Source organism: Physeter macrocephalus, unplaced genomic scaffold (assembly GCF_002837175.3).
Source record: "Physeter macrocephalus isolate SW-GA unplaced genomic scaffold, ASM283717v5 random_708, whole genome shotgun sequence".
Lineage (NCBI taxonomy): Eukaryota > Metazoa > Chordata > Mammalia > Artiodactyla > Physeteridae > Physeter > Physeter macrocephalus.
Genome location: NW_021146014.1, coordinates 1 through 24,649, shown reverse-complemented (window position 1 = coordinate 24,649; position 24,649 = coordinate 1). Strand labels below are relative to the sequence as shown.

Genomic DNA, 24,649 nt, shown 5'->3' with positions numbered 1-24,649 from the left:
AAACTACTCGATGATGTGGGGTGGCCCAGCCCAACATCAACACACTGGTTCAGACTCGCACCAGTGCCTTCCCCGTTGTTTCTGCCCTGCGTTGTGATACTTTATAGGGACAGCGAGAGCATGTAGAGAAACCCTAGACCCAAAGAATAAGGCAGTGTTAGAGAGGCAGCCAAGGCGGCCGTCTACGGTGAAAGGTGTTCATCAGGGGCTCGACTCAGATTGGTGCAGTTTTTATGGGGCGACGCCCTGGGAGCGGTAGTGGCTCAAGGTGCAGACGGTGGCCCACGGGGAGGCTGCCCGGAGCCCGCAGGGACCCGCCCCCCAGGCCCGGCAGCACGCGGGCCTCGGCCCCCCCGCGTGCCCAGCTCGGTGGGGGGGGCAGCTGCCACCGCAGGGCCGGGCCGGAGCCCGGCGCTCAGACTGGTTACCTCACGCTGAGCCGCCCCAAGGCCACAGCCAGAGCCGGGCCAGCGCTGCCCGCTCGTCTCCCCCGCGGGGCTCCCCAGGCCATGCGGCCACCACTCCCCCATCTTCACGAGGCTGCAGCTTGCTCAGATTGTCTATTTGCTATGCTGAATGCAACCCAAATTACTTCTTACGATCTGTGATGCCTTACCGATTGGCTCTCGATCCAGTACTTCAAGTTTCCTAACTTGCCTTATACTGCGTTTCTCTTGCTGGGGCTGTGAGCGCCTCTGCGCCTCCCACGGCGAGTCACGGTCAGACCCGACACGGTGAGGCTGGCCGAACTCAGCGAGGCCCTCCTTGGAGGCCCCTCGCAAGCCTTGCCTTGGAGCCGACCTCACTCTCTCCGGTTTGCTCAGCTAGGGGTGCAAGCCTGAGGGCCTCCCCAGGGCTGCCGGGGCCAGTCCTAAACCCAGATCCACGTCTACCTTCCAGGCCAGAGCCAGGGTGAGGTGGGGAGCAACCCCGCCCCGTCCCAGCAAAGCCCCTGGTCAGCTTCCCAGGGAAGGGGGGAGGCCGGCTCTTACCCACTAGCGCTCTTAGAACCTTTCCAGCACCCGCCTGTGTCCCCACCACTGCAGAGGCTCAAGCCAAGCCGCTCCCAGTCCCTCCCCCAGTGACCCTCCTCCCCGAGTATTTATAAGTTCAGAGGGCTTTTCTACTTCAGTCACTGGGACGCTCCCACACCAAGGGGGTTTGCCGACTCTGTCGCAACCTGGGCAGGGGGCGTCTTGATCTACACCCCCCTCCCCGTTACCCCAGCACGATGGCCCTGATGAATGGCGCTCTCGGCCAGGTCGCAGTTGCTCCGTGACACTGTCTTTGGCAGGGTACGGGTCTTCTTCGGCCCCCTGCTAGGAAGACCTTTCTGGTTTGTAAAAACTGAGATTGACCCCGGTGGCCAGGTGGCGTGGTGGCCCCCAGTCCCGCCTCCCGTGGCCCTGCGTGGGCTAGTGCTCGGGCCGGGGGGCGACGCCTCCTCGGGGAGGAGAGGAAAACAGGATCTACCAATTGGTTTTGGCACAACGATTTCTGAAAAATTGTTTGCTTTACGGGGGAGATAGTTATGAATCTCATTTTATGCTGTATTTTATATCTTAGTTGTGTTTGAAAACATTTTGATTTTTGGAGACACGTCAAAATAAATAGTGGCATTTGTTGTACACAGTGTGATCCTCTGGTGTCGTCCAGCCAGGTGGGGACTGGCCAGGGCTCTCCTCGGGTGCCCCCTCCGGGGTCCCTGCTGCTTCCTGGGGGTGGGGGTGAGACCCCCCCCCACCCCCGCCGGCCCGGCCTTCTGGGGCAGCAAACGAGGAGTGGATGGACATCCCACCAGTCAGGAGGACGCGCGGCAGGCACCTTGAGGAGGAACGTGGCCTGGATGCCGGGAGGGTTCTCAAAAGGCTCTCCAGATGTGTTTTCTCCAGCAACTTTCCATTAACCCGACTGTTTGAAAGAGCTGAAGCTCTTAGGTTTGCGGTGATGACTCTTGGACTTCTTTTTCAACGAGCAGGACTGCTTCTGCGGCACAAACAGAGAATTCCGATCAGTGGAGGCGTTCTGATCTGACACAGGGGTGCTGTGAGCCCGGCCCCCCCAGTCCTGGCCCGCAGAGAGGAAGAGGCTTTAGTGGAAACTCCTGGACGGCAAACCAGGCAGCAGCCCCCCGCCCCCATTAGAGCAGCCTCGGCGATCATCTTACGTATCATTAGCTCGAGGTTTCGGTTGTGAGAAAGGTGTTATATTTTTCTAAAGAAGCTGAAACCACGGCTAGAAGAAGCCGCTGCCACGCCGGCAGCCCTGGGGGTGGCACCCCACCTTCCCGCGCTCGAGGACCTGCTCCCGGCCCGCGCCCACCGCCTCGCTGTCTCCGGGGCCCATCTCTCTGCGGCGTCTCGGCTTCTCGTCCTCATCCCCCGTCAGAAGGTCGTCGGTGCTGTCCCCGTGCTCAGTCCCTCCCAGGTCCTTTTTGGTGAACAGCTCGGCTGGAAGGAGTAGAGGTTTGGGCGGTTTCAGGTCGAGTCCACCACCTGTGCCGGGGGTCAGCCGGGCCCAGGACCAGAGGACACGCGGCGGGAGGGAGCTGCTCACGGCTGACGGAAACGGAGTGGACGGCCGCTACCTGAGCCCAGAGGGTGGGGAGGGAGGGGGCCGCGTCCCAGCTTACGTGGGTACAGGTCTGTCATGCTGTCGTCACTGTCACTAGGGGCGGCGCCGTCATCGCTGGACGCGGGCTCCCAGAAGGCTTCTCTAGGGCGGGGCGGCCCGTCACTGTCGTGCTGGTCTGCCCTCCCCCTGCTCCCGTGCTGGCGGCAGGCGGGCACGGCCTCCACACCGGGCTTCCGACACTCCTCGTCTGGAGACAGACGCGCACGCTGCCCGCTGCCCGCCTCGTCTCCCCACAGCCCCCCGGGGACAGAGCTCAGCTCTGCCAGGGCCCCCAGAACCCTCCCCCCGGAGGGCGAGCGCCATCAGCTGGGGTCCAAGCGGGAGAGCAGGGGGGCGCGTGGGGATGCGGGCCCGGGGCAGGAGGGTGGCGAAGGCCTGCCTGCCTCTCCTCTCCTCTCCTCTCCTCTCCTCCCCGAGTAGGACGCGCCTGGAGCATCTGTTCTCTGGCTCCAGCCGGCCACGGCTGGGAGGGTGCTGAGCGGGCACAGGAAGCCAGGCCAGCCTGTCCCCCGGAGACTGAAGTCCCCTCAGGCACAGCGGCCAGGACCCCCGCTGGATGGCGGGGCTCAGTGGAAGTTGGTGCCTGGCCCTTGCCGACCCTTGGCTCAGAGCGGACGGCGCGGACGAGGCCTCCAGGAGAAGCCTCGCTGGAGCCACACCGTCCCCTCCTGCACCGAGGGCTCGGGGCAGCGGCCGTCGGAGCTCGCCCGCCATCGGCTCTCGCCGTCCCCCAGCTCCGGCCATCGTCACTCACGGGGTGGCCAAGCCCTGCTGGGCCCCGGCTCTCTCGTCACCGCCCACCGGCGGGGCCCCACCCCGCCTCCCCTCTGCCGCCCCCTCCACGGCCGCACGGCGCCCCGTCACGGGCAGAGCGGAGCCCCGGCGCGGCCAGGCGCCCCCGCCACGCGCTCTGCTGCCGGGGCGGCCCCGGCGCCTCCCCGGCCCGTCTCGGCGCCTGGGCCCGGCATCGGAAGCGCCCCCCTACTCGTGGGCAAACCCAGCCCCTTCCGGCCCTCGCCGAGCAGCTGAGCGCGGCCGCGGGCAAGCAAGGTGCCCGGGAGCCCCGTGTCCCGCCTCCGCAGGCGCCTCAGCGCCGCGCTCGCAGCCTCCTCTCTTCACGCGGAAGCCAGGCCTTTGGGCTCGTCCTCCTCACCTTCCTTCCTGCCATCGGGCCCGCCCGCCCCGCTCCGGCCTGGCTCTGTCCCCTCCTCACCACCTCAGCTGCCTCTGTCAGATCTCAGGGCCCGCTTCCGTCCTCACCTGCCCTTCGGGGCCGTCTGACGAGGCTACCGCCTCACCCGAGACTCCTCTCTGCCTCAGACACGACCGCCCGGGGCTCCTCCGCGCTCAGGCCCGGCCCTGTCACCCGGCTCCACGCGACACAGACGCTGTGTCTGTGTCACTGATCTGCGTCATCTGAGGGCTGGTCCATGCTCTCAACAGCCACCCTCCCTGATCCACCTCCACTGGTAACGTGTGAAGGAACCTGTGCTCTTCCCCAGAAAGCCGTTCTTCAGACTCCACTCTCCCACCCTCGTGACGTCATCAGCCACCCGTTGTCACACCAGGACCTTGGGGAGCACAGCTGCTTTCCCCCTCTCCCTCACCGCCCCCGTCCACTGATTCTATCCACAAAACCGTTAGAAACCTCCCACATCCTTCCACCTGCCCTGCCCGCACCTGGTGACCCAGCCACCGGCATCTTCACCTGGGTGACTGCACAGCAATGGGGTGGCCTCTCCTACTCCTCCCCTCCCCTCCCCTCTCCCCTGGCAGCAACACGGGATCCCGAGACACAAACAGGTCAGGCCGGTCCCTGCTTTAACCCTTCCAGGGCATCCCCACTCCACGGCTGCCAAGACCCTCTGTGGTCTCGTCCCCACCCGCCTTTCTAACCCCACCTTGCCTGGTGGCACAGTGGCCGTCCTCCAGACACCACCCCCCGCCAAGCGGAGCACTCTCCCCGGCCCCCACCCCACCCCACCCCACCCGCCCCGCAGTCCCTGAAGTCTCAGTCTAAAGAGAAACCCTGCGAGAGCCTCCCGCATAAAACAGGTCCACCTGCCCCGCTTGGCACTGTCTCCTTCACGGCACTTAACACAACCTGCATCACTTCGGAGTCTGCCTCTGGCTCTGCACCATCTCTACCATCGTCTCTCTCCTCACTGTGCTGGGACCCGGCCCACTGCATCCACTAAGTACCACCAAAGGATGCCCGGGCTGCCGCTTCTGCGTTCTAGGGGCGCTGGTCCTGGGGGAGGGCAGGCAAGCACCCGGACACCCGTGTCCCGCCTCGGCTACTTACATTTCTGCAGCGCCCTCCGGTACCGCCGGCCCTGGGTGTGCCTCAGGACATGCTCCGGGGACTTGTTGATGTGCCGCAGGGTGAGTTTGCAGAACAGCTGGTGCCTAAGGGGACAGTTCACAAGCAAGGATCCAGACCCACGGTTCTCCACCCTGGCCTCCCCCAGACAGACTGACAGGGGAGCTCTACCACGTGGCTTGGGCATGAGGATTCCTAAAAGCTCCCAAGCAACTGCGACCCGCAGCCGGGGTGGAGAAGCACTCATCCAGGCGGACTGTGGTCTCTCACCGTCTACCTGGAAAACAGGCCTCACCAGCCTCGCCGGACTCCGCTCCAGCACGAGACAGGCACGTCGGCGAAAGCCTGGCAAAGTGCTGGATAGTGAGAGCGTCTGCCACCCCCCTCTTCGTTTTGACTACTATTGTCAACCGTGCGCTCTCGGCTAAATCAAAGCTCTCCTTTAAACTAAAGATGCGGAAACGACCGCGCTCAGAACCTCAGGTAACAAAGCACAAGCGCTCCAATCCTCTTGAAGCAAACAGACCCAGGTGACAAACCTCACGTTTACAAAAAAGCAAACACGCACGGGGGACGGCGGGCCTCACTTGAGATCCCAGGTGACTCACAGCTCCAGGACGCCCACCTGGATCTCAGGTCTCCTATCTCACGGGAAGGTGGGCGCTGCAGAACAGGCCGCGTCTTTGAGGAGCGCTCACCCAGCGGGGAGGGGTCGGGGCTTTGGAGTCTACCCAGCTCCGGCCAGACTGAGCACTAGGAACTGTCCCACCCTAGGCCTCCCCGGCAGTGCCGGGCCTGTCCCGGCCCGGCCCGGCCCGGCCACGTACGGGTTCCTGGTGCTGGGCACAATGTGCGGCTCGAACTCAGCGTAGTCGAAGGCCGGGGAGGCGCGGACCAGCCGCCGGTACTTCTTGCCGCGGGTGTAGACCTGGAGCTCCGGCAGGCGGCAGGGCAGCTCGTGGCCCGTCAGAGAGCACCTCACCTGAGGGCGGGAAGGCGGGGAGGTCAGGGGGTCCGGGCGGTCGGGGGTCCCGGGACCCGTCGGGGGTGTCCCGTGTCCCCCGCCCACCTTGCGGGCGCCGGGCTCCAGCCGCAGGCTCGGATGCTCCCGCAGGAAGGCGCGTACGTCGGCCGGCGGCTCGCTCATGGCTCGGCGCACTCGGAGCTGGAAGCCGAAAGTCGCTCGAACCACGTGGGTGGGCCGGGGGCGGGGCCGGGCGGCGCCCCGGAAGCAGACGCCTCCAGATCCCGGAAGCGCGCGCCCGGGCGGGGCGATGGCGGCGGCGCGGGGGCTGGGGCTGCGAGCGGCGGGGCTGGGGCCGCTGCTGCGGGCGGCGGGCGCGGGGCCGGTGAGCGGAGCGGGGCGGCCGGGCTGGGGGCGCGCGCCCGGACTGGACGAGCTCAGCCGGCCCCTCGCGTTTCCGCAGGCCCCGGCCCGCGCCGTCCGGAGGCGCGTCCTTTGGGTCATCTCGCGCCCAGGTGAGGACTCGTCCAGGGGTGCCCCCGGCACCAGGGAAAGCCGCCCCGTCCGTCCGTGCCTCCGCTTTGCCGGGGCGTGTGGCGTCGCGATAAGCCCTGGAACTGCCGCCCGAGCCTCTGAGTCGGGCCCTGGGTGCGCGCGGGCTCTGGCGGGCGCTATTGTCCGCGCTGCCGCCCGACACGCTCGGCCCGAGACGTGCCATAACCGCCCCACGGCTCCTCGGGCTGATGCGGGGCCAACCCAGGACGGAAGCTGTGTGGGTTCCTAAAGGAAAGCCTAGCTAATCACCACAGTTTGCATGTTGTCTCCAAGGCACAGCGAAGGGTATTTGTCTGTAGAGTGCTGTGCACCCTGTAAAGGCGCGTTGCAGGCCTGCTCTAGGCCTGCTTTTTTACCATCCTCAAGACCCGTGATGCTTTCCGTTGATGGGACTCACCCTCTGAGAGCTTAAATGTACTTCCTCTGTTCGTTTTGCCAACTTTAAGTTTATGAACGATGAAAAAGAGCAGCTGTTCTGAGAATTCGGTTAAACCACTCTCCTGAGTGTATCACGTTCTGTCTGCAGAGCATCGTAGCCCGTACCCGTGCACCTCCATGACAGGATACATCTCAGCATATTCTTGCACAAAAGGCGTGAGGTGGTTCCATGAATTACCCAGGGTCATGGTTGGTGGCAGAGCCAGGACTAAGCCCTGGATCTCATTCAGTGGGTGAATGTCCACTGAGTGGGTGTCAGGCGCTGGGCACTGGGTTAGGAGCTGGGCTGGACGCAGGTGCTGCTGGTGGGCTCCCGACTGCACGTGGTGGCCTGGGCCCTCTTCCTGTATCACGTTCTCTCCGGTAGTCGTGGCAGCTTCAAGGAATTGGCTGCTCCAGTTCTTTGTTCCAGGGCTTCCGGCCCCATGCCCGTGTTGTGACATCTACTAGGGTTGGTCTGGAGGCCCAGCAGGTGTGGCAGCTCTTCAGCCAAAGCAAGTGCCGCAAAAACGGAAGACAACTCCTTCCTCCAGTGGTTTCTGTTTCTCATACCTGTGACTGCCTTTGGCCTGGGGACGTGGCAGGTAAAGCCTGACTCTCGTGCTCCTGGCTCTTGAGCCCTTGACTCTGCTGCCACCTGCTCGGCCTTATGCCCTGTGTCCATAGGTCCAGCGCCGGAAGTGGAAGCTACAGCTGATCGCAGAACTAGAGTCTAGAGTTACGGCCGAGCCCATCCCACTGCCTGCAGAGTGAGTGTGTGTGGCCGCCCACCCGGGGCTGGGCTCACTTGAGGTCAGCAGTGGGGCCTTTCTGACCCTGATGGGAGCCCTCAAAATCAGTGGTCCTGCTAGGCTTCCTGTTGACACCCGGCTGCCCTTGTGAAGCTGCCTGACGTACGTACATAGAAAGATCTTTGAACCTGGGTTTCGCGCTTTTTCCAGGCCCAGTGTGGCTGAGGGATCCCCCCCACGCCCCGCCCAGTGCTGATGCCCTTCCACAGCAGTAATTCTTAGCTGGAGGGGAGGGCACACGCATGTCAAGTCGACGTGAGAAAATGCGCAGGCGTTCTACTGCCTTCTCCCCTCATTTAAGAGCACTGTCTTAGGAATTCCCTGGTGGTCCAGTGGTTAGAACCCCATGCTTACACCGCAGGGGGCCCTGGTTCCAGCCCTGGTCAGGGAACTAAGATCCCACAAGCTGTGCGGCCCAGCCGGGGGGGGGGAGGGGGGGGAGGCACTGTCCTAAGAGTGCCAGCTAAAATCACAAAGCTTTGATGCCCTTCCACAGCAGTAATTCTTAGCTGGAGGGGAGGGCACACGCATGTCAAGTCGACGTGAGAAAATGCGCAGGCGTTCTACTGCCTTCTCCCCTCATTTAAGAGCACTGTCTTAGGAATTCCCTGGTGGTCCAGTGGTTAGAACCCCATGCTTACACCGCAGGGGGCCCTGGTTCCAGCCCTGGTCAGGGAACTAAGATCCCACAAGCTGTGCGGCCCAGCCGGGGGGGGGGGGAGGGGGGGGAGGCACTGTCCTAAGAGTGCCAGCTAAAATCACAAAGCTTTCCAGTCAAAGGAGCAAACAAGTGGGTCCCATTCGGCTTGCAGATGACGGTTTTGGCCCACGTATTTTATCGTGTTCACACAGGAGGCCACAGCGTTAAGCTTTTCTTGAAAACGGGGGCTGTTGGGCAGCACAGGGGTCAGCCTCCCCCCTTGGAGGGCGCATCACGCAGACCCCGCTGTGGTGGCGCGCCACCTTCTACACTGCTCCTCAGGCCGCGGTGGGCTTCGTGGTTTGCGGACCCTTGAGAGGCTTTGCCTTCCTGCCAAGCCTTGCTTGGTGCCAGCTCCTCCCCTCCCTTGTAGCCCGATGGAACTGAAGAACCTGGAGTACAGGCCAGTGAAGGTCAGGGGGCACTTCGACCACTCTAAGGAGCTGCACGTGATGCCGCGGACCGCGGTGGGCGGGGCCCGGTTCTCGGCGGCGGCTGCCAGCGGTGCCCACGTGGTCACCCCCTTCCGCTGCGCTGACCTGGGGTGAGTGGGGCGCGGGGCAGCTGACTGGCCTGGCACATGCGGTCCTTCCCATCTCCTTCCTTCTCAGCCCCCAACCCTGGGGAATCCAAGAAACCCAGATAAGCTCGACTCCTTGGGAGTTTGAAATGCGTAACTCACGTTATTAAGCCAATTAACTTGTTACTGAACAACGCCTGCCTGTTGAGCTCTCTGAAGGAGAGGCGAACGAAACAGGCCTCTTTGGAGAAACCGTCGATGAGTGGCCCACACGTTCAGTGCTCAGGGTGCAGCCTGAGGGGCCACAGCAGAGGAACTCCAGAGAAGGGAACCGCCAGCCCTGCAGGGAGGGAGCCGACTTGAGGAAGGCTTCCCGGGGGCTCTTTGGGTCCAACAGTGAGTGAAGAGATGGGCAGAGCATCCCAGGGGAAGGAGAGGACATGTACGCGATGGGGGCTCTGCAAGTGCAAGACCGATAAGTAGAGCAGCTTCCCAATGGTAACATACAAAAGAAACCCCAGGTCCCTTGTCAGCCCCCAGCTTTCTGGTTTTAGGTCTGGGATGGGCCCCGATGCTGCCGCTCGGGGACTCCCCTGGTTAGGATGGGAGATTGGGGGCAGACACGAGAGGCAGTAGTTGGAGGCTGCGGGGCGGTGTCGGTCATTGGCTGCATGTGCGGCAGGTGAAGCGCAAAGCAAGCAGAGGCAGCTGCTGCTGGTGGCGGTGAGGCCGCGAACCTACAGCACTCACGGGGTCGGAGGCACCCCGCCCCCCAGCTAGCTCTACTAACTCTTAAACCCTTCCCCGTGCTGTCGTCCGGGAGGGAGGTGCCAGGATGACCGTTAGTGACCACCTTTATTCGGAAACCGTCCCCTACCTGAAACTACGTGCTCTTACTGCTCTAGAGTCACCATCCTGGTAAATAGAGGGTTTGTGCCCAGGAAGAAAGTGAATCCAGATACGCGGCGCGAAGGCCAGGTAAGGGGCGTGACCCCCCCACCCCACCCAGTAGGAGCCAATCCAGCCTCCATGCAGGGCCCCACAGAGCATCTCACACCTTCCTGGGCAGGTTGAGGGAGAAGTGGACCTAGTCGGGATGGTGAGGCTGTCGGAGACCAGGAAGCCCTTTGTTCCCGAGAACGATCCCGAGAGGAACCACTGGCATTACCGGGACCTGGAGGCCATGGCCAGGCTCACAGGCGCAGAGCCCATCTTCATAGATGCCGACTTCAGTACGTTGTGACCAGCCCACCCCCGAAGGCCCCGTTCTACCTTCCTCTTGACCCTGGACACCTCCCGGTCACTTCCGCCCCAGCGCGTTGGCGGAGTGGGAGCGTGCCTGACATGCGCTAGGAGGAGGGCAACACGAGGGGGCTGGCTGATTGGCCACTGAGTGCCAAGCAGCTGGTAGCACAGGCCACGGTGAGGACACAGCCCACTGTCCCTGCAGAGAGCACAGTCCCTGGAGGACCCATTGGAGGGCAAACCAGAGTCACCCTGAGGAACGAGCACATGCAGTACATCATCACCTGGTGAGCCCGGGGGGCCAGCCACTCCTGCTGCCTCCATCCTCCCTCCAGCCCCTGACGGTGTTCACTTCCTTTCAACCCAAGGTACGGACTCGGCGTGGCCACCTCGTACCTGTGGTTTAAGAAATTCCTAAGCCGGACTCCTGGTGTGTGACGAGGTTGGCGGATGTAGCCCTGTCCCTGAACAGCTGAAGCCACTTCAAGAAATTCGACTTTAGGCTGATAACGTGTTATTGGTATAAATAAATCTCTACACCACATGTGTAGCGTCTTCCTTCTACCCAAATGAACTAGTCGATCTAAGATCGGGGCTTGGTTCAGAGTATTCAAGGTATTCAAGTACCGCTTGGCCTTTTCAAAACTGGACCAACACACGAGTGCTGCCCTGTGAGGGATAAGGACGCAGGATTTACTTGCCACTGTCCCAAACTTGTAGCCCAAGATGCCCAACGCTGGCTGAAGAGGATTTTTTTAATTATTATTTTTATGTACAGAAAAATCAATAGTGTACACTTAGCCCAGTTTGGTGGCCAGCTCTTTGGCCTTTGCCTTTTCCAGCTTGGCGATGCGAGCCACTGATTTGGGACCCAGGACGTTGCCTCCCCAGTGACGGCGGATCTGTAACAAGAAGACAGGCAGTCAGCTTGGCGGGTCATTTCACGCACTCCTATTGGGTTGTTCCAAGTTGACTGGCAAATACAACTGCTCAGAAAGAGCCGAGAGCCAGCCAGTTTCTGACTAAAGACACAGCTTACCAAAAGCCAGTATTCTGTATGAGCGTGTTACGTACCTCATCATATCTGTCGTTGTAATTGGTCCTGATGGCTTCCACCAGCTTAGCCAGAGCACCTTTGTCTTCCCTAACAAGGCAGAGAAAAAATGTGGGTCATTGGCCTCTCAGTTACCCTTCCAGAAAGCAGCAGCGACTTCCTTTTCAGCTCCAACACAAACCTTCTGCCTCAGATAACAACATGACAACATGGCTTATTCAGGTGAAGAAATTCATAACCATCATCGGCAAAGGTTCAGAAAAAAAGCATTCTTTTAAGGCTGGTCTTTTCAGGTAAGATCCCGAGAAATTAAGCAAGCTTGGTGGGGGTGGGGGGGTGGGAAGGTGGTCCCTAGTGATTCTCGGGAATTCTGGGCTACACCGCACACTTACGAGTTGACTTGTGTGAAGGCCACGGTTGTGCAGGTCTTCCTGTGGACCAGACGCCCCAGCCTGGCCTTCCCCTTGATGATGCAGTAAGGAACCCCCATCTTACGGCACAGGGCAGGCAGGAAGACCACCAGCTGGAAGACAGCATTAGCTCTAGAGAGTATTTGGAGCAAAAGCAGGAACTTAAAAGCTAATGTGGTAGCAACTGCTCAGGGTTAAAAAGCTCCTGACTTGTACTTCAAGGTTTAATTCAGTGAGAGTGTCACATCATTGCAATAGCCACGAGGTGGATCCCTTGTCAGGACTTCCTTAGATGGAAAGCTGACAGTCCTCACCACCCTGCTACGGCCTCTGCCAGACCGAGTATTTAGCTTTGAGCTATCTTCCTGGTACAAACAAGGACCCAACCAATCTAAGTTCAGCAGTCAATGCTTGAGAACAAGTCACACGTACCTCGATGGGATCCACGTCATGTGCGATAACCACCAGCTGAGCCTTCTTGTTCTCCACCAAGGTGGTGACAGTATTAACCCCTAGAACATACAACCAGTCTGCATGGCAGAGGGGTGGGGCTGCTGGGCACAAAAGCACTTGTACCGGGGGCCCCGCTCTGACTCAGGGTTAAAAAGCTCGGATTTTACTCTTCACAGTGATTCCAGGTGAAGAAATTCATGCATCATCGCCAAGCGCCTGCCCCGCCACTCACCCTCTTCGAGGAGGGGCCCACTCACCTGCTCGGAGGACAGGTGGCCTCTTGGTGGGGACATCCCCTTTGCCCGCAGCTTTCTTCTCAGCTCGGGCCAGCAACCTCTGCTTCTTCTCTTGCTTTGTCTCTGGTCTGTACTTGTGGGCCAGCTTAAGCAGCTGAGTAGCTGAAAAAAAGACGGCCAGTTCAGGTCAAATGCTAGGTCGCTGTCCTGAATACAACTTCGGCTCAAGAGATCTCAGATCACATACGTTATCTCCTCAGTATATCACGTTCTGGAAACTAGACAAGGAATCCTAAGTTTTAATAAACGAACGTACTGAAAATACCTACTGCCCCTTTACAGGCCTCAGCTCTACCAGTGTCCAAGTAAAGGGGGCAACCATGCCCAAGAAATCCCTTCCCAATGTTGCTTTTCTGCCACAGAACCTCACCTGTTTGGCGGTCCAAGGCCTGGGTGAATTGGTTAATCGCGGGAGGCACTTTCAGCCGCTTATAGAGGATAGCCCTTTGCCGCTGCAGGCGGATGTAGCGGGGCCATTTGACAAAGCGGGTGAGGTCCCTTTTGGGCTGGATGTCCTGTCCTGAGAAGCAAAGGGCAACACAAGCTCAAACTCCTTGTCAAGCTCGTGTTTAGGGCCACTCAGAAGGGTGTAGGTGCATCAGCGATCTCGGTGCTTTAAAATGGCATCACCACCTCTCAGACAGCAAGCATTCGCCTGCATCACCTGCACACAAACACCTAGGATCACAGGGGAGACTAGCGACACCTCTCCTCGTTCAACAAGCAGTGGACGTCAGTGCCGCAGTCCCATCGTCTCTGCTCTGGCAGAGCTCGTTTCGTGACGGCCAAGCTGAACCCCAAACGCCAGTATCTGGGCTCCACGCTGCCACATGCTCAGATGCTTACCTACGGTGCGGCCGCGAAGGATGCGCCGTCATTGCTCCCTCTCAGAGGGAGAGATTAAGAACCGAGCCGGGTTACAGCTAGAAAGCGGCAAAAACGCGAGAATCCCAATCCAAGTAGCCTCGACTCCAAACTCACTGAAGCTCAAGACATAACCTTCTGTTCAATAAACTGCTTTTCTTCGTTGGGGGATACCATTTAAGCAGCCGTTTTCAACATTTCCCGTCTCTTACTCACCAATGCCAAAATTCTTGGGCCTCTTCTCGAACAACGGGTTGACCACCTTCTTGGCCTCCTGCTTCTTCACCACAGCAGGGGCCGGGGCCACCTTCTTGCCCTTGGCCTTCTTTCCCTTCGGCTGGGCAAAAAGAAACACCCAGTTCAACCGCCGCCTCCCCAACAGTGTCTCTGAAGAGGGGTGGGTCCCGGGCCGCCCCCAAGCAACCCCGTGAGCAAACCTGGCCCCAGCCGCAGGCGCCGCGAGCCCCGCGACCGCCCCCCCCGCTCGTGCATCAGCGATCTTGGTGGTTAGGGACGTCCTCACCATCACTCAGATAGCAAATATTCTTTCACATCATCTGCACGAGCCTCGACAGCCCCGCGGCCCCTTTCGGAGTCCGGCGGGCTCCAAACAGCAGAGACAGACAGACTGAGAACACCCTGCCCAAGACCCCAGGCGGCCCCCGGGACGAAAGAGCCCCCGGGGCGCTGGAGCGCCTCGGCCCCGTCTGCCCCGAGCCCCGCATGGCGGCGCTGCGCTCCCCGGATCATCCTCCTCCCCCGGCCCGGCTGCCGAGGAGTCTATCCGGCCCCAGTGCCTCTAGGCGAGGCCCCGCCGGGCTCCTCTCGCGCTGGGCGGTGGAGGGATCCCTGCGCGGTCACGCCTCGAGAAGGATGGCAGCGGATAGAGCCCAGATCCGAAAGCCAGCATCGCGGGCACCAAGGACACTCACCATCTTGAACTGTTGGCGGAGAAAGAAAGGAAAGGGAATTGTGGGTAATATGTATGCGACCTCGGAGATCGCGAGAACTGAAGCCTGCGCGGGATTTCGGAGTTAAAGCAACAGAACTTTCTCCCGCCCGGCGGGCGGTGCCTAGAGCCGGACGACGGGTTTGAGCTGCTGGAAAGGGCCGCGGAGAGGCGCCGGGGAGCCGGGATTTCTCCGGAGGGGCGCGCGCTCGTCCCCAGCCCGCCCTGGCCAGGGACCCGCCGGTCCCCGGCTCTGCGGATCAGGTGTGGGCGTTGGGGCGGCGTGGCGGCGGTGTCGGCGTCCTTCTCGTGCGGTTTACTCCAAAGTGGCTTAAAAACCGCGAGTTCGTTCGGTCGAGGGGCCACCCGGACCGGAGCACGCGCAGCCCGGAGGCACCTGGCGCGGGGCGGGAGGGTGGTCCCAGCAGAGACCTCGGAGCGCAGGAGCCCAGAGGTCTCGTGGGGCGGCCCCCGGGGGTCCCGGCGTGGAGACGAGGGCGGCGGATCGGGGGTGAAGGCCAAGTGCTTTTGGAGGAGGTGGGGTAGGATCCGAGCGGCTCGTCGGGTGAGGAGTGAGGGCAGAAGTGCTGGCGGGGAAGCGGCTGGCCAGGGCAGGTGGGGGACGTGCGTGGGCCTGGCCTCTGAGAAGGCTGCGCCGGAGCCCATCTGGGTGTCGTCGGGGTTCCGGGGAAGGGGCGCGGGCCGGAGGAGACGCCGCAGTGCACTGTGTGCGGATGCTTGGACGAGTGTGTTTGGCATAAAGGGAATCCCCGGAGAGCTGCGGGTCCTGCCGAGGCCGGGGCGTGGAGGGTGGGAGGCTGGGGTTCGCCCGCTCACACCAGACTCTCGGTCCTAGGTGTCCCCTGCCGTGCCTGAGGCCCCGCCATGGCCCAGCAGAGAGCCCTGCCGCAAAGCAAGGAGACGCTGCTGCAGTCTTACAACAAGCGGCTCAAGGATGACGTCAAGTCCATCATGGACAACTTCACCGAGATCATCAAGACCGCCAAGGTGGGTGGGGGCCGCCGGTCTGCTGCCCCTTCTGAGACCAAGGGAAGTAGCAGGGTCTAGAGATTGTGGACAGCGGTGAGCGGAGCCAGGGTGTCCGCTTTCAACAGCACCCACTCAGCATGGCTGCTCCGGGCCCGGTGATGGCGATACATCAGTGAACCCTTGTCCCCATGGGGAGAACATCTGGGAGAGCCGCAAGGGGATTGACAATAACAAACAGGTCAACAAATAGGTAACTGGCCAGTTACAGGTCCTGGTGAGGCAGTTGTAGGGGACTCCAGTCACATTGCCAGGATCCAATGTCCAGCATCACTTACTAGCAGCAAGAGCTTGGATAAGGTCTTGACTTCTCAGTGTCTCAGTTTCCCCTGCATCGTAGGGTCCTTGTGATGACTGGAGGAGTTTATCTGTGTAAAGCGGTTACTGTGGGGACCACTGCGAGTGCACGCGGTCAGGGAGAGAAGCTGGGGAAGGCCTCCCAGGTGGGTAGAGTGGTCAGCGTCTGGTTCCGGTCAGGCAAGCCCGCTGACCGGATTGGGGCAGGATCTCTGCATGACCACTGCAGACCTGAAAGGCTTGTTTGAGAATTAAGAGTGACGACGAAAGCTAGAGTTTATTTAGAGCTCACCACGTGTCAGGCCGAGCCGAAAGAGCCCTTTTGTGTCCTGTCCCGTTTAATCTTCACAAGAACTCTACAGGACAGGTACCATTGTTCTCCTCTCGCTTTTCAGAGGGGGAAACTGAGGCTCAGAAGGCTTACCAACCTGCTCAAAGTCATTCTGCTAATAACTGGCCGGGCTGGGATTTGAACTCGGGAAGTCTGGCTCCTAACCGCTCAGGGTGCCCTGACCCCTGCCCGGACCCTGGCCTGTGGGTGGGTTGGGACAGTTAGCAGCCTAACAGGCTACAGGCGGGGCAGGACTCCTGGCTCCGCCATTTACTGCCTGAGACACCTTGAGTGTGCTTAGGTCTGTCTCGGCCTCAGGTTTGCCTCCCTGTAAACCAGGGATGGCGGTCCAGGCTTTTGTGAGTTTCCGAAGATGATGGTCAAGTGCTTAACTCAGTGCCTGGCAGCCAGGAAGTACTCGGTAAATGGTCACTTAAAAAAATACATTGTCATTTTATTGATCCATTTAGCAGGTCAGTGAGCGCCTGAGCTAGGGACGCAGTCTGTGCTGAACAGGACTCCATACCCCAAAAAAGACAGGACCAACACCTCCCCGCACCTGGCACAGCGGCTGGTGTACTTAGGCATCCACTGGTCCTGGTGAAGGTGCCTGTCATCTCCTTAGAACAGAGCTAGAGGGGGTGATGGTGCACGCGGCCTGAGGTCTGGTTGGCAGCGCCCGGTGCGCAGAGGGCACGATAGGCCGCAGGGTGTGGCGAGTGCGGGCATGCCGCCACTGCCAGGTGCCTGAGGGCCGGGGCGCCTGCCCATTTTAGGCTTTCTTGTTTGCCCTCCAGATTGAGGACGAGACACAGGTGTCGAGGGCCACTCAGGGCGAGCAGGATAATTACGAGATGCACGTGCGAGCCGCCAACATCGTGAGTCACCAGGTGGAGGGGACAGCCTGGGCTCCAGGAACCTTGTGGTCCCCCCTGGGATTCTCTGGGTGGGGGGCAAACCACTTCTCAGGAGACTCCGCTCGAGAGGAGGGCTGTCCGTGGCAGCCGCCTAAGGGGCTGGCAGGTAGCCGGCCACGGCCATCCTGTCGAGTGCTGGGCGGTGGTTAGAAAGAGGTCCCCCCTTCCTCGCTGAAGATCCTTTATAAGTGCGGGAAGCAAATGGCCAGATGAAACGGGACGTGCATTTTGGTCCCTTTCGATGTCACAGAACAAGCAGGGCAACCAAGTATTTCCATAGGTCTGTGCCCCCGGAGGAAAATGCACAGGACGAGGTCCTAAAGGAACGCCCCCCACCCCCAGCCGGCAGACGGGCTTCTCCTGAGGAAGAGCGGGGCAGGAGGTTAAGTGGGGTGGTAGTTTGTTCTGGGGTTTGAGGGTTTGAGAAGCAGAATGTGTGCTTGGATAACACACGAGATTGGTGATCATACCAGCAGGGGCAGAAGGCAGAAGCCAGGGGACTGGGAGGCTGACGGCACCCGCCTCGGTGCCAGGGACCCCGCCCCCCCCGCCCCAACCCCCGTAGCTTACGCTCTGGTTCCCTCACTTCTCACAATGACCTTATGTTAGTGCCGTGGTCCCACTTTGCAGACGAGGCAGCTGAGGCCATCGCTTATCCAGCGTCAGGCACACGGAGGCAGGCTGCTGTCAGTCCCTCACGGTGCTGCCCCGTCCCCATCAACGCAGGTCCGAGCCGGCGAGTCCCTCATGAAGCTGGTGTCCGACCTCAAGCAGTTCCTCATCCTCAACGACTTCCCGTCGGTGAACGAGGCCATCGAGCAGCGCAACCAGCAGCTGCGAGCTCTGCAGGAGGAGTGTGACCGGAAGCTCGTCGCCCTGCGGGATGAGGTCTCCATAGACCTCTACGAGCTGGAGGAGGAGTATTACTCGTCCAGGTACAAATAGGGCTGGACCCCGTGCAGAGCGGACCTGCGGCCCTGGGCCCGGCCGGCAGGGGTGGCCCAGCCCCACCTGGCAGCCCGAAGGTCCTGTTTTTCCAAATCCTTCCCGGTCTTGGCAACAGAGCCCTTTGCCTGGGTTTCAGAGGAGACCTCATGGCCAGAGCGTTTGATCTACAGACAACCTACGCCGTCTACCGGGGCCTGGGCGTCGGGATGAAACTCACAGAACCTCGAGGGTTGGGAGGGCCAAGCCAGCATCTCTGTCTGGGGGCTTGTCTGTCCCTCTTAGCTGTCTAAGCAGTACCTAAACGTGCCAGCCAAGGCGGGGCTAGCTCTCTCGGCCCCCCAGGCTTACGTCCAGGACTCCAGTGCTTTGCCCAGGGATGCGCTTCCGTATGGGTGTCACTGAATACCCACCGTGTGTGTCAGGGGTGGGGGCTTCTGGGAAGGAGGAGGAGAAAACCCAAGCCGAGGATGGCCTTGAAAGCCCGGCCTGGGAACCTGGACCACTGAGCTCCCATTCAGCTCAGCCTTGTTCACAGACCACAGCCCTCCTACATGCCAGGCCCAGGCTGAGCCCCAGGGATACAGCAGGAGCAAGACCTGTCACCCCAGCCCTCGTGTGGCCACTTCGAACCCGGAGACCTGAGGCGGTCTGAGCTGGAGGGGCCCTGAGAAATCAGAGTCCGGGTGTAATTTACCTTTGGGGAAACTGAGGCTGGAGAGACCCCACATCTCCGTCCCCATTAGCTTGGAAAGATCGAGACTCAGTCCAGCAGACATGGAGCCCACACCCCCTCTCGCCCTTGCCTGACAAATGTGTCCTTCCCGTTATGGACTTTCAATGCTCCTTTCTGTCCCGTGGCGGCCATGCTGGGGCCACAGACGCCCAGAGCCAGTGGTCTGGGGCTTGGTTTCACTGTGCTGGACTCAGTGCCACCCCTCATGGTCCCCGCTCATCTTGGCCTTTGTGGGAAGGGACAGAGTGTCACTGCCCAGAGGGAGCGGTCTAGCCTCTTCCAGAGGGTTCTGGGGCCTTCTCTAGTCCCTGATACCCACGGCTCAGCAGACATGCGGCGGGTGCCTCCTACGTACCAGGCCTTCAGAGAGGGGTCCCACGTGGGTCCCTGGGGGGGTTTCAGGGGACGTTGCTCACAGCCCTGCTTGTCCCCTGTGTCCCTGTGTTTGTCCCCCTGCTGCCCCCAAGGGCCAGACCCCTGGACTGTGCAGCTGCAGGCCAGCAATGCAGGCCTGCGTCTTGAGGCTGAGGGCCAGAGGGGCAGGGCTGCGGGGGACCAGGGGGCCCGAGAGCCAGGCTCCGCGCGTCCTGGCTCTGCTTCACCCGGGGGGGTTTGTGGTCCGGCCTGGGGCCCCTTCCCGCTGTTCCCGGTGCCTCGAGAGGCTGAGTTCCTCCCTCGTCTGTAAATGCCTGTAAGTGGCTGGGGCTCGGCTGAGCCGGGCCGGCGCGCTGTCAGCCCCTCCCTGCTCGGCCCCCGACCCGGGCCACCGGCTCTCAGCCCGTGCCCGTCCTCCCTGTGCGTCCCGGCTGCCCGCTCCCCCGTCGCCACGCTCGCCCCCTGCTTCCTGCTCGCGATTTGCTCTTTCTCTGCCTCTTGCCCTCCACTCTCCTTGAGACTCCGCTCTGTGTCCAGGGTGGTTTCTGAGACTGCACGCTGAGGGCCGGAGCAAGGCGAGGGAGCGAGAGGCAGGGCAGGGCTCGGGAGGGAGCCCGCGAGACAAGCGTGGGGCGGGACATGCTCTAGTCGCCCCCTTGACGGCCTTCGCGAGCCGTGCCCTCCACCTGCGTCCTCGCCCTGAGAGGCCGGCCCCGCTGTCCCCATATTAGAGGCGGCAGACTGAGTTCAAGGGGCCGGGGGCCTGTCTGAGGTCACACAGAACACCAGGGCCTCTGCTCCTAACTGCCACCCCATCCAGGCTGAGTGCCAGCCAGGGCCAGACCCAGAAGGAAGACAGGCTCCCTGCCCTCGGGCCCTGCCAAGTGTCGGGACCGAGGAGGCCATAGCGAGCCCTGGACGCTGGTTCCTGCAGCTGGTGGGAGCGTGTGGCTAGGCTGGCAGCTCCCTGCGGGAGGGCAGCTGCAGCCAGGACAGGAGGTGGCGGCAGGGACTAGGAATGCCACTTGGCAGGAGGGACACCGGCTGGTCCGTGGAAGGGACCAGCCGAGGTCACAGCCTGCTGGTGGCTGGTCCCAGAAGGCTCCCTTTCGGATTCTCCCGAGGACCCGGAAGCAGGGGCCGCCGCCCGCGCCTCGCCCTCAGCCAGGCCGCTTGACGGAGGGGCCGGCACCGAGGAGAGGAGGGGAAGGCAGGCCTGGGGTGTGGTCTGTGTTTCCTTAACTCTGCTTCTGTCTCGCTTTCCCTCCCCGGCTTCCCTCTCTTCCTGCTCCTGTCTCTCCCTGGGTTTCTGGTGGTGGAAAAGCTCAAGTCTTTGCGAAGCTAATGATCTGCCTCTGTGCGAAGCTTACTGGAGGCTGGACCTCGACACAGACTCCGCTGCCGGCCTCTCAGTCCCTCTGCCGGCGTCCCCGGAGCCCAGTACTGGGCCCCTGCAGGCTGCGGCCCCTGCCCACTCCCACGCCGGTGGCCCCGGCCCCACGGAGCACGCCTGAGCGTCCCAGGGCTCCTCTCCCCGGGCCCCTAGACCTTAGGAATGCATCCAGTGCTCCCCTCTGGGCCCACCACGGCCTCAACTCCCTCAGCCCTGGGGCCCCCGTGGCGAGCCGCCGTGGCCTCTTTCGGAACCGTGTCAGCCCAGGGACAGCCCACCTAGGAGTGCTGGGGGAAAGCAGTACCCCCAGCCATGCCAGGGTGGCCCATCCTTTCTCTTGTCGTCGCCTCTTACTTGCTACCTTCCTGGCTGGCTGGCTGGAAGGACGTTTCCAGGATGGTCTGTCCCGTTTGCCCAGCCCTGGGAGGCCTGACCTGAGCATGGTGTTTGCAACGGAGGATGCCAGTGCTCAGCGTGGACAGTACTAGCCAAGGCCGGGCCCCCACGCAGAGCCCTGCCCGCCACCTTGCCCTGAGGCTCCCTGCGCTAGCTGACTGCCCCTGCGGCGCTGGGGGGCGAGGGGGCTGCCCGCTCTTGCAGAAGTCAGGCAGGGTCCTTCCTAATTCCCCTGCTGCGCACGTTTTGGTTATCTTTGGGATGAGACTCTGCTGAATAAAACCAGTTCCACCCTTTTGCTTTGGTTGGTTCCTCTTCTTGCTCAGCCCCAATCAGTTCTGGACCACCCTTGGTCTCCGTGGCTGTCGGAAAACAGCCCCTGGGCTCTGCCTGGACAACACTGGGCTCCAGATCAGCCTTCTCCCCACGGGGGCTCTGGGCAAGCAGGGGCTTCGTCAACTTGTCGTCATGGCTGCACTTCCATTGCCTAGAAAGAGCTGTCTAGGACCTAGAAGGGCCCTAGTGTTTGGTGACTGCGTGGAAAGCTGCCATTATTGCGTATCACGTGGCCTAGGCGGCGTGCCTCCGCTTGCACCCCGAGTCGGTGCTCGTTATTGGCATCTCAGGGAGGGGCGACCACAGGCTCGGAAGGGGTTGTAGTGCTGTGCCCGTGGTCATGGAGCTGGGAAGTGAAGCGGGAGGTTCAGGGCTCACCTGGAACGCTAGGCCCAGTTCCTGGGGCCAGGCTCACCTGAGAAGCGGGGGACGGGTGTCACCCCAGAAGAGCCGGGACACCAATACCAAGCCCTGTCACCGGCGTGCTTATCTCCTTCCCAGAGGGAGATCACCGTCCCAGTGTACGGAGGACATGACAGCCCAAGACCCGCCACGTCACTCTGAATTTATTACCAGTCACCACTGAAACATAAATGATGAGGACACTGCTGTGTGTTTTCTTCGCCGCTTGTACCCCGGGGCCTTGGAACCTGCCCGGCGCGCAGTCCTTTCTGAACGAACGCGGTCTCGCCAGCTTCCACTTGGGGCCTGAGCCCCCAGAGAACTGAATTACTGCGGACCCGTTCCTGTCGCCCTTACGAGCACCGAGCACCTATCGCGCGCCGGGCGCGCCCCCGCCCCATAACGCTTTGCGCCCCCGCCCCCCGCGCCTCTTCCGGTGGAGCCTCCTGGTTAATCGAGCGTCGCGCGTTGGCTGCTCGGCGCTCGGCTGGCCGCGCCTGCCCACGTGCAGTTCCCGGCGAGCGCAGCGGAAGGGGAGAGGGTCGCGCCGGCCGGGTGCAGTGTATGTGTTTTGGGCTGCCGGTGCCGGCGCGGGGCGCTGCGCCCCGGCTCTCCTCCCGCCGAGTAGGACCCCGGAGCGAGCCCCGCCCGACCCCCGAACCTCCAGCCATGGCTTCTCTGCTCGCGAAGGACGCCTACCTGCAGAGTCTGGCCAAGAAGATCTGCTCCCAGCCCAGCCCCGAGCCACAGAAGCGCAAGTCGGGTAAAGCGCAGCCCCCGGCCGGGACTGGGAGGGCATCGGAAGGGGGCGCCCCTCCACCCCCCGGCGTCCCCACTCCCCTCCGCGGCGGAGGTCGCTGTGTGCCCCACACCGCACCTGAGTAGCCTTCAGGTGGGGTAGACACGTAGATGCGTGAAACAAGCCTGTGAAATACTAGAGGGAAGTGTTGTAAGGGATGCTGAAAGGCGACGCCATTTCCCTTGCTCGTTGGGGTCATCCGTCTGGGGGTCTGAGGGATTCAGCTGTGCGCCCTCCGGGCTGGAAGCTCGACCGGGGTTTGGAGGAGGTGACCCCGTGCAATGGCTGCTCTGCCTTTGGGCATCGTGAACAGGCTTAGCCAGCTTCCCCCGCGGGGTGGGAAGACTGGTGTGAGAGATGATGGAAAAAACGACTTTTTCAGCCCATTACTGTGGGCCTGGTGGTGGTGTGGGGAGAAGGAAGGAAGAAGATGGCTCCTGCTAATGGGAGTTTACACGGCAGTGGTGACAAGGGCCCCCTCAGGAGGCAGATACACAAGTAGGTGACACAGACAATAACTGGCCTGCCCTGGCGCAGGGGAGGGGAGAGTGGCAGCGTCTGCCATGGACCTGCCAGAGGGAAAACGACCTTTTCTTTTTACACAAGGAAAATATGTTCATCGTAGAAAAGTGAAGTTAAGTGAATTTTTTCATCACTCGGTTACTAGTTAGATCTGTGTCTTTCTAACACTTTTTCTGAGTGTTTCTCACTGAAACAATTTGGCTCCTACTTTGTGTACTCAATTCTCATTTTCCTTTCAGAATGTAAACATTTTGTGCCCTCCCCCCGCCACACACTTGTGGGATCTTAGGTCCCCGACCACGGATCGAACCCAGGCCCTCGGCAGCGAGAGCGCAGAGTGCTACTGGACCACCAGAGAATTCTCTCTCAATCTGTTAAAATGAAAGCCTATGCCATTATTTTTTGTTGGGTACATCATAGTTTGTTTTGTGGCGGTGCCGTATCGTTGTCGCTGTAGATGGTTATTTAGGTTTTCCTAGTTTTTCACTCGAAAAAGGAGGTCATGATGAACATCCCGAGGCCACATCTTTCTGCGTACCCAGAATGAGTTCTCACAAGCAGACTGCTGGGTCAGCGTGTGGATGTTTTTCAGGGTTTTGAGGAGTGTGGCTAGTCTGCTTTCTAGGAAGTTTGTGGTTCTGAGCTCAACGGATGAGGGTCTCCATATCCCCCATCCTGATTGGCTTTTGGCATTCTTCAAGGACCAAAGCCTTTGCAAGACCTTCCTATCTGTTGAATGGGTCACAGGGATTGGGGTGGCAGCCCTTTCTCATTTCGTGTTTCAGCTGGCAAAACTCAAGTCTCAGAAGCTGCCGGGCCCCCCAAAAAGAAGAGGAAGAGAGCACAGAAGAAATCCCGGGAGCGGGAGGAGAAGGCTGCAGAACCCAAGGCCCAGGCCCCTGCAGAGAAGTCTCAAGCCAGGACGCCAGTGGCCACCAAGGAGAAGGAGGAGGAGGCCTCCAGCTCCACCGGGGCCCCTGCGGGTGAGGCGGGTGGACGGGGTCGACTGGGATCTGGGACGGATATAAAGGTGGTCCTCTCTGCTCGTAACGGCAGATCAGGTAGCGTGAGACCTCCCGAAGAAGGCGTTTTCAGAGGACAGATCACGGGGCCTCTGTGGGTGGATGGGAATCTCAGGAAGTGCACAGTAGGTCCAGGCCACATAGTAACTGGGGTGGCGAGGGGCAAGGCCATGTCCCGTTGAGGTCCTGGAGCAGCTTGGCTTGAAGAGCTTTACTGCCCTCACGTCTCTGAAGTGGTGTTGTGAGAGCTGCCTCTGGGTCTGGGGGGCACTGCAGAAGTTGGAAGAAGTGGGAGATGGGTTTGGGCCGCACTTCATGAGGATGTCCTGTCCTGGAGGCCAATCCAGCTTGAAGAGGTAGGGTAGAATTTACTGGAACTGACCTGCAGATCCACGAGTGGTCACTGGAGGGCGGCCGTGTATGGAGACTCAGGCTTCGCAGCTGGGCCCTTGGGGAGGGCACAGGAAGGTCGGAGGGTGGGGGAGTCTCCTTTTGGTCCTCTGACTGCTTCTTTGCAGATGGCCTGGCCAATGAGCCTGGCTCTTTATTTGCCTTGGACGTCCTGCGGCAGCGCCTGCATGAGAAGATCCGGGAGGCGCGGGGCCAGGTAGGTGGAGGAGACCTCGGGGTCCTGTGCTGGTTTCCGCAGGCTGCCTGGAGAGAATACGCCCGGGTGCTTGCCGAGGTCGGCCCCAGCTCTGCCGGCTGTGATGGGGCTGACGGGGCAGGTGTGTGGGGGGGGGCTCGGCCCCCGTTCCCGCCCCTGCAGCGGGTGCTGCCAGGGCCTCGGCAGCTGTGTTCTGCAGGAGGTCAGGTGTAGTTCTTGTCACCTTGGGGAGCTCGGTCCCCAGGGTCCCCCTCCTGCTGGCCACGCTGAGCTTCTGGCTCTTCTGTCCTGCGGCCTTGGAGAGAGGCTCAGCCTCTTCCGTCTGGGA

The 24,649-nt window shown here is 61.3% G+C and overlaps 5 protein-coding genes and 5 non-coding genes across 14 annotated transcripts; 3 read left to right on the top strand and 7 right to left on the bottom strand.

The window, feature by feature from the left end:
- Positions 1–77: 77 nt before the first annotated feature.
- SURF2 (surfeit 2) lies at positions 78–6,156 on the bottom strand. Of its 5 annotated transcripts, none has more exons than XM_024126289.3 (6): positions 6,027–6,156; positions 5,785–5,939; positions 4,940–5,043; positions 2,633–2,821; positions 2,284–2,450; positions 78–1,986 (listed from the first exon to the last, which is right to left on the bottom strand). In XM_024126289.3, the coding sequence occupies exons 1-6, from the start codon at positions 6,102–6,104 to the stop codon at positions 1,903–1,905; spliced, it is 777 nt and encodes a 258-aa protein (XP_023982057.1). In that variant the 5' UTR covers positions 6,105–6,156; the 3' UTR covers positions 78–1,902. The 5 variants fall into 5 exon arrangements, with proteins under 5 accessions (XP_023982057.1, XP_054939250.1, XP_023982058.1 ...); XM_055083275.1 differs by having other exon boundaries at positions 78–1,983; XM_024126290.3 differs by having other exon boundaries at positions 2,323–2,450.
- On the top strand, positions 6,103–10,833 carry SURF1 (SURF1 cytochrome c oxidase assembly factor). The gene is given in 10 exon segments (XM_024126099.3): positions 6,103–6,159; positions 6,162–6,229; positions 6,231–6,436; positions 7,365–7,498; positions 7,581–7,663; positions 8,779–8,949; positions 9,831–9,903; positions 9,995–10,157; positions 10,376–10,457; positions 10,539–10,833. Coding segments are annotated over 10 exon segments (1,107 nt in total). The 3' UTR covers positions 10,609–10,833.
- A 78-nt stretch (positions 10,834–10,911) lies between these two features.
- On the bottom strand, positions 10,912–14,247 carry RPL7A (ribosomal protein L7a). The gene is made up of 8 exons (XM_007111063.4): positions 14,180–14,247; positions 13,464–13,584; positions 12,754–12,903; positions 12,345–12,485; positions 12,067–12,146; positions 11,617–11,747; positions 11,245–11,314; positions 10,912–11,072 (listed from the first exon to the last, which is right to left on the bottom strand). Exons 1-8 carry the CDS (start codon positions 14,180–14,182, stop codon positions 10,968–10,970), a joined length of 801 nt encoding a protein of 266 aa, XP_007111125.1. The 5' UTR covers positions 14,183–14,247; the 3' UTR covers positions 10,912–10,967.
- Positions 11,408–11,475, bottom strand: LOC112065576 (small nucleolar RNA SNORD36). The gene has a single exon (XR_002892111.1). It is a non-coding gene; the product is annotated as a small nucleolar RNA SNORD36 (small nucleolar RNA).
- Positions 11,818–11,889, bottom strand: LOC112065575 (small nucleolar RNA SNORD36). Its single transcript, XR_002892110.1, has one exon. It is a non-coding gene; the product is annotated as a small nucleolar RNA SNORD36 (small nucleolar RNA).
- LOC112065574 (small nucleolar RNA SNORD36) lies at positions 12,223–12,299 on the bottom strand. Its single transcript, XR_002892109.1, has one exon. It is a non-coding gene; the product is annotated as a small nucleolar RNA SNORD36 (small nucleolar RNA).
- Positions 12,978–13,052, bottom strand: LOC112065578 (small nucleolar RNA SNORD24). The gene has a single exon (XR_002892113.1). It is a non-coding gene; the product is annotated as a small nucleolar RNA SNORD24 (small nucleolar RNA).
- Positions 13,735–13,809, bottom strand: LOC112065577 (small nucleolar RNA SNORD24). The gene has a single exon (XR_002892112.1). It is a non-coding gene; the product is annotated as a small nucleolar RNA SNORD24 (small nucleolar RNA).
- A 54-nt stretch (positions 14,248–14,301) lies between the features above and the next one.
- MED22 (mediator complex subunit 22) lies at positions 14,302–20,921 on the top strand. The gene is made up of 5 exons (XM_007111061.4): positions 14,302–14,460; positions 15,053–15,204; positions 16,669–16,749; positions 17,515–17,723; positions 20,169–20,921. The coding sequence occupies exons 2-5, from the start codon at positions 15,082–15,084 to the stop codon at positions 20,356–20,358; spliced, it is 603 nt and encodes a 200-aa protein (XP_007111123.1). The 5' UTR covers positions 14,302–14,460; positions 15,053–15,081; the 3' UTR covers positions 20,359–20,921.
- A 937-nt stretch (positions 20,922–21,858) lies between these two features.
- On the top strand, positions 21,859–24,643 carry LOC102995471 (surfeit locus protein 6). The gene is made up of 3 exons (XM_028486191.2): positions 21,859–22,134; positions 23,478–23,675; positions 24,233–24,643. The coding sequence occupies exons 1-3, from the start codon at positions 21,936–21,938 to the stop codon at positions 24,532–24,534; spliced, it is 699 nt and encodes a 232-aa protein (XP_028341992.1). The 5' UTR covers positions 21,859–21,935; the 3' UTR covers positions 24,535–24,643.
- Positions 24,644–24,649: the final 6 nt, after the last annotated feature.